This window comes from Adiantum capillus-veneris, chromosome 26 (assembly GCF_014529385.1).
Source record: "Adiantum capillus-veneris isolate H3 chromosome 26, ASM1452938v2, whole genome shotgun sequence".
Lineage (NCBI taxonomy): Eukaryota > Viridiplantae > Streptophyta > Polypodiopsida > Polypodiales > Pteridaceae > Adiantum > Adiantum capillus-veneris.
This window is the reverse complement of record NC_140956.1, coordinates 86,689,213-86,696,775: the sequence shown is the minus strand read 5'-3', so window position 1 is coordinate 86,696,775 and position 7,563 is coordinate 86,689,213. Positions and strand designations below refer to the sequence as shown.

The 7,563-nt window shown below is 45.1% G+C and overlaps 1 protein-coding gene across 1 annotated transcript in view; it reads right to left on the bottom strand.

The window, feature by feature from the left end:
• Positions 1 to 2,997: 2,997 nt before the first annotated feature.
• Positions 2,998 to 7,563, bottom strand: part of LOC147423788 (pentatricopeptide repeat-containing protein At4g08210-like) — a 98,613-nt gene continuing 94,047 nt past the window's right edge. Inside the window, exon 2 of the mRNA XM_086501887.1 lies at positions 2,998 to 5,599. Within this exon, the coding sequence (XP_086358013.1) occupies positions 3,134 to 5,599 (2,466 nt within the window). The 3' untranslated portion in view covers positions 2,998 to 3,133. The remainder of the gene's footprint in view (positions 5,600 to 7,563) is intronic.

Genomic DNA, 7,563 nt, shown 5'->3' with positions numbered 1-7,563 from the left:
CTCTCTCTCTCTCTCGTATTTAGACATTAGTGTGTAATCACACTCTCTAATTCCTTTGATTGTGATCCTATCATGAATGATACAACGACATATCCACCATAGCCAATGATACCAGCATGCATATTTTCATCCTTCATTTTCTTTCGCCTAGAAAAAGGGTCACACCATTCGTTACACACAAAGGTCATCTGATTGTGGAAGAGATCACGTGGGGTTTGCTCAAAAAAGAAACTACGATAGGATGTATTTTGTAGCGAAAGGAAAGTTTGCATTGAGCCTGTCATCATCGTAGGACTTTTGAAAATTTCAAGGCAAACATGATGAATGCAAAGGCCAAGACTCCCTTTAGACGATTATGGGAGGTCTGAACTTCCTAGAACTAGTGGTCTCGATGGGATTGCTACTTGGTCAATCTTTTCCAGTTCGTTCCCTTCAACGATGACTAATAGGTAGAGATATCAGAGAAGCGTGAGTGCCAGCACACAACCTTTTTGCACAGTGGCACTTTAAGTATTGCGCATTACCATTTCGTCTCTTTTAGTCGCCCAAACTCTCTCTAAACTGGTGGGGAGATATTCCTTACATAGATTCGCACACTTTTTGCACATTGGCACTTTAAGTATTGTGCATTACCATTTCCTCTCTTTTAGTCGCCCGAACTCTCTCTAAACTGGTGGGGAGCTACTCCTTGCATAGATTATTCAATAATAAAACATTAGATCGTATGCGAACATAATGTGTGGGCTAAAACAAAGAACAATGTTCTTACGGTTCAAGTGTGAACTAATGTGCTCCTCTTGAGGATCTCCCAATCGATACTTATCTCATGTAGCGTCGATGAACAAACGGTGTGTGAAAATGCTGGCAAAGTTGGCTTGGCTATTTTGGAGGAAGAAACAATGCCTTGTATCAACAAGGTGATCTTGAACGATGACGTCCGCATGCTAAAACCTCTAAGTTTAGCTCAAAGGAAGGTGATGAATATTTCTCAAGAAACACATAAGAGGGAATATCTTCAAGTAATTACAATTCAAGATGGCATGCTTGCCAAAGAATTGTGGCAGTCAGGGCTTGTATCAAGGGTTCTGAAAATTGTTTTATGGAGTGTTTGTGAAGGGAAATTCTACATAAATTTGAACTTTTCAACTAAGAATCTTGAAATTTGAGCGGGCCTCAAATCCTCCTTGCAAAAAAAATTAAGGGGAAATTTCTTTGATGTGAACAGGTTATGGATATAGTTAGCCTTCCATTTCCCGAGGCCTGGCTTGTACAACACTTCCTAACTTCTAGCTCCTTCCCGAATCCCAACCTTGCGTAGATTCGGTAGAGATGGTCAAGATCGAGGGATTGCCTAAATGCAAAGTCTCAAGAAAATGGTCAACGACCTTACACTAGTGGTCGGGAAAGGGTGGTCTTAGCATAGCCTAGAGTAAGGGAAAGGGAAGGAAAACCAGGAAAAAAAAAGTACAAGAAAATTGTTCAAAGAACTTGCCAATACGAAAAATTTTACTAAGCTAGAGGAGGAAACATGGCCGTCTAGGAATAGGACTTTCCCAACAATGAACTAACGTTACAATGAAGGCAAAGACTTTTTGTCTTAAATAAATGGAAACGCGGATCATAGTTATAAAATGAAGGACCTTTATCAGAAATACTACACTAGTGGGAACGTCTGAAATACAAATTGATAATCAGAGTCTTTCAAAACCTGGAGAATTCTAGATTTATCTTAAAGATAGACTAGTATGGCCGGCCGCCTTCGACGGCCTCTCTCTCTCCCTCTTTATCGCGTGCAAAGGGGTTTGTTTTTGTTTTGGACTTTAGCCTTCAAAGCGCAGATTGCGACACGTGTAAAGGGCTCCCCCTTCCGCCATATTGTGTTAATAGATATCTGACGGTTTGACGGTTCATTTGCGTCCGCCAAGAATTAAACCCGTCTTGGAAGGCAATTATCCTGACCAGTGGACTACGAACGCTAATGCTGAGCTTATGTAAAATTGACCCACGACAATCTTTAGGTCTCCCCAATCTCAGAAAAATAAAAATTCTTTCAAAACATATTAAGTGCATGAGTGAAGGGTGAGTTTAAGAAATGAAAAGGCAAATGAAGGTGAAAAGTCAAAAGAGGAATGAAGGTAGAAAGTCAAAAAACAAATGAACATGAAAATTCAAAAAACATTTTGTATCCATATAAATAGGTGTTTCTTTGCTCTTTTTTTTTATAGCGTTTTCTTCTTATTTCTCTTTAGCGTTTTCCTTGCGCTCCTTCCCCTCCCCCCCTCCTCTCTCTCTCTCTCTCTCTCTCTCTCTCTCTCTCTCTCTGCAATGTTGTATTCATCTTTCTTAGGTAATATTGTTGCAAATCTATGTGTTCATCATTGCTTGTAGTTACGTGCTATATATTAACGCATCATTTTGCTTGTTTTTGAGTGGAATCTTTGAATTTGTAGCATCTTTTAATTTTTTTGAAGCCATTAGGAATACCTTTTAATTTATGTCCTAAATTGTGCAATCGGAGAGTTCATTGATCGCTATGCAATTCGAAGTCTCCCCCAACAATTCAGATCAGATTGCTCCCACAACACAGTCTTTTGCTTGTTGAGACTGTCTGCTGTCAACGCAGCCCCACTGAGCCAGGCAAGGGGCTCCAAAGCATGTTGATAGTGGATGAAGTGCTCGCCTTCTTTGTTATTAACTTAATGTACCACTTCGCAGAAACATCGCCTGATTCACAGCAGGAAACAACAGCAGCAGACTAAGGGGCATGCCCCTTGAAGGCTCAAGACATTCCACTGCATTCAGTATCACCACCCTTAAGAAGAAAGACCGCAATCAATAGTTATATTCTGACGGGCCACACAAGACCGCCACATGCCTAGCTTCAACCGAATCAGCAGCTTGACGTCCTCCTCTACACACTGTCATTTTTAGAGAAAAGAGAAACTAGGCTTGCAAAGCTTTTTCTTTATAATACCATATTCTTCCACACTCAAAACCCAGAAATTCCCGGCTGCAAGCAAGCGATGATTCATATCCACCTTTTTGGAGTGGTATAAGGACGCTAACTTCTGCTCTGAACAAAAAACAGATGATGGAAAGAAATTAGAGATGCCATAGCTGGCACCAGCAAGCCTCAGCAGAAGATATTGTAACCCCTCGCCTGCATGTGGACGTGCAACCTCTGTAACTTCTCGCGGATTTCAGGAGACGTCCGCATCCCAACCGTGAATCCGTGCACCTTGCTGTCGAGCTCTATAAATGCCTCCCCGGGCTTCTTCCACGCATTCGCCATGCCCTTCAATGCCAGAAACATCTCAGAATTCTCCTGCATACCAGCCGTGGCATACACCTTCGACATGAGCGTATATCCAGCTGCATGTTTGCGATCAAAAGCCAATATGTGCTCCAAGCACTTCTGTGCTTCCTTGATGTTGCCATGAGTCTGGGAATGGCTGAGAAGGGACATCCAACCTACCATGTTCTCAGCTTTTGTCTTTGTTTCGAGAAGGTCTTTGGCCTCTTTCACACGGCCTGCCCTCCCAAGAACATCTGCTACACAATTCAAATGATCGAGTGTTGGAGCAATCCCAAATTCATCTGCCATAGACACTAAATGAAGATGACAAGCATCTGCTAAGCCCACATGGTTGCATGCTGTGAGAAGGCACATGAAAGCTTGCTCGTCGGGTTTTAGACCCACACGCTGCATGCCTTCAAAATACTGGAGGGCCAATTTATACTCATTGTGATGAGCACACCCACCGATCATGGCTGTCCAAATCACCGCATTTTTCTCGGGTAAGCGTTCGAACATCTTGCATGCATCAAGAAGACTCCCACATTTGGAATACATGCTGATTAATGAGCTTCCGACGTACACATCCAGCTCACAACCAGTTTCCAACGCAGTACAATGGATCAACCTCCCCTCATCGAGTGCAACTAGAATAGAGCATGCTTTGAGAGCAGAAACCATGATAATGTGATTCGGTTCAACAACTCCACCCTCCTGTAAATCGCGCATTAAATTTAAGACTTCTTGGCTTAAACCAGACTCCAGGTAGCCTGTCATCATGATTCCCCATATCACAACATCTTTACCTGAGAGATGGTTGAAAACCCTACGAGCATCCTCAACAATTCCGCATCTTGAATAGGTATCAATCAAGGAAGCCCCAACAAATTTGTCACACTCAAAACCGCTCTCGATTATCTGTGAATGTATCAATTTTGCCTCAGCAATCATGGACCTTGTACATGCTTTAAGCATGTCCGTGAAGGAGATTCTATCCAAATTCAGACCCTCCTCCTGCATCAAGTCGGCGACATGAACAGTCTCTTGGCCATGCTTCTGTATAGCAGACCCAGATATCATCATACTCCAGTCCACAGAACGTCGCGTGGCCAATTTTGCAAAGACATTATGGGCATCTTCAATACTCCCACACTTGGAATACAAGTTTACAAGTGTGCTCCTAACAAAGTTATCAACATCATTACAAGAACAAACAATGTGTGCATGGATTAATTTAGCTTGCCATAAGTCACCTGAGTCTGAACATGCTTTCAATGCACATGCAAGAGTGAAACAATTAGGCTGCACACCCTCCTTTTGCATTTCCCAGAAGAGCTCGAGGGCCTCTTGAGGTCGACCATGCTGGGTAAAACCATTCATCATAGAACTACAAGCCACCACATCCCGATGCTGAGAGGTCAAGAAAGTGTGGCGTGCATCTTCAAGGCTTCCACATTTTGCGTACATGTCAACCAAAGAGTTCTCAAAAGGACAATCTGGTCTGAGACCATTTTGGATGAATTGGTCATGAACTAGCATCCCTTGCGCAATGCTTGCAACACTTGCACATGCATTGAACACTATTGTGAAAATCACATTGTCTGGCCTTGGCCCTTGTCGCAACATTTGCAAGTACAGTTGTAAAGCTTCATGACCACGACCGAGCTTTGTGTACTGACCAATCAAGACACTCCAGGTTACTAGCTCCAAGCTTGAATATCTTTCAAAAAGTCTATACGCATCCTCAAGGCAACCACATTGCGCATACAAAGATACTAGACAATTTATGATGAAAACATCCGCATCAAAGCCCTGTTCCAAAATATATCCATGAATTGCCTTGCCCTCTGGCAAAGCTGCTAAAATGCTACATGCCTTTAAAACTGCAGCGATAGTGTGTCCATCCTGCTCCATAGCTGACTGACATGCTCGAAAAAATAGAATGATGGCCTGAATTGCTTGCCCAAACTTCGTGTAAGAACAGATGATGGCACACAGTGAAAGGCAGCCTGCCCTTGGTAGTCTTCTAAACACTTGATCAGCTTCTGTTAAACTCCCACCAGAAGCAAACATCTGAATTAGTAAGCTTCCTAGAAGATCAACTGTGTCAAACCCAATTAGACTAATAATTGCATGTGTTCTCCTTCCATATTTCAAATCTTTGTTGCGTATCGTCTTCTGTAGGACGCAAGAAAAATAAGCACCCAGATCATACCCTCCTCGCTCAATCACGCTAGGCACATCTTTGACATTATAATCTCCTGCCCATGCTTCTAAAGAGCTAACAAAAGCATCACCCGTAATCTGTCTGATCAACAAAAAAGCGGCCATCTCTCTCTCTCTCTCTCTCTCTCTCTCTCTCTCTCTCTCTCTCTCTCTCTCTCTCATACACACACACACACACACACACACCCACACACACTCTCCCCTTATGAGGGTACCCCCCCCCCCAAATCGTCGGCAGGCCGAAGAACGCGAAGGGAGGTCGCCAAGCCCGATGAGAAGGTGACGGCCTACTTGGCTGACACCCTCAACGACATCTCCAACCGCCTACACAAGCTGGAGAAAGAGGTCGAAGGCTTGACCAAGGAGAAGGAAGCATGGAAGAAGGAGAAGGAGAAGAGAGAGAAGGAGAAAGAGGAATGGAAGAATTGAAGGAGCAAATCGAACTCTTCCGTGCTTCTATCATATCCCTCACCCTTGAAGAAGGAGAGATCAAAGCGGAAGCCAACGAAGCCCTCAAGGAGGAGATCACCAGGCTCTCACGGCAAGCATCGACGACAAACTAGAGGCCACCAAGGAAGGATGGCTCGAAGTAGAAAGAAGAATATCAAAAAAGAGACGAGAGCGAAAACCCAAATAGATGAGGCGCTCATCATCCACACAACCGTCGAGGAAGAGAAGATGCCACAAGCCCGCCGCCTCAATATACGACTGACAGGCATCAAAGAATAGGAGGGATCTACACCGGAGAGTGATGGGAAAGCCTTATGTACGAAGCTCGGTTACAAGGAAGACGAGGAGCTACCCTTCTCCAAAGCTTGGAGAGCCGGCAAAGACCAACACAAAAGATCCCTCATCCTTCAATTCCCCTTCGCGGAATCCCGAACCTCATTCATCCGAAAGAGGGCCATCTTGAGAGGGCTAGAAGGCCCACCTTTCTACCTTGACGACGACCTAACAAAGATGCAACAAGACCACCGCCATGCATGCATGCCTAGAGTCAAAAAAGCTCACAAGGAAGGGAAGAAGGCGGTATACCGAGATGGTAGGGTCATCATCGATGGCAAGACCATTGCATAGGGACTCGCAGCCTATGAGACACATGAGGAGATCCACATTGCGGTCTGGAACCGCAACGGGGATCTACGGACACACCCAGACAGACTTGAGGAGGTGATGAGACGACAGGACCTCATTCTCCTAACAGAGACACATGAGAGCCCAGAACGGAGTTTACGAGGATCCACGACTTTCAATGGGAGTCCCCACATCGAGGGAGTACTCGCCAGCACACTTCGTGAGGGTCAGGTGGGGTGGCTATATTCTTTAGATAGGGACTCCAGAGCAGGATACCGATAGTAGCACGGGACCCGCCGACCCGCTACCTTTGGATTCGCATCGAACTATCACGGGAGGGGATCATTTACATTGCCCTCTGCTACTTCCCCCCCCCCTCAGGCTCCACATTTGCTACTACAGAAATGGAGAGGCGGGGGGGGGACAGACCATCCCCATACGCATGCCTATCAGATGAGATCATGGAGTACTCTACATCGGGAGAAGTTTTCCTTATGGGAGACTTCAATGCTAGGACAAGTTGCGACCAGTACGAGACATATGACATATAGGACCCGGTGGCACTGCACGCCACACAAAAGGAAACTACCATGAGAGATTCAGCAGACACAGCATAGTAATAGGGAATGGCCATTTTCAGGTCTCCGTTCCCCGTTCCCATTCCAAGTTCCCGTTCCGAATCCCCGTTCCGTGTTTCAAACGTGAGTACCCGTAACAAGGAATGGCATTTTGTTCCGCGTTCCCGTTCCCCTTCCCATTCCGGTTTCCCGTTCCTGGTAACTTTGAGACACGGTCCGCATCACGGAGCTTCAGACATCGGCCATTAGCTCTTTCCCGTACACCCCCCCAAGGACTATGCCACATAATAGATGGTATGATAATGAGTGCAGAGACCTTTAACGCCAGTTGCGTGCGTAGCGGACCCTTGAGGCGATCATTGACCGAGAGGTCAGGCAACAGATAAAGAT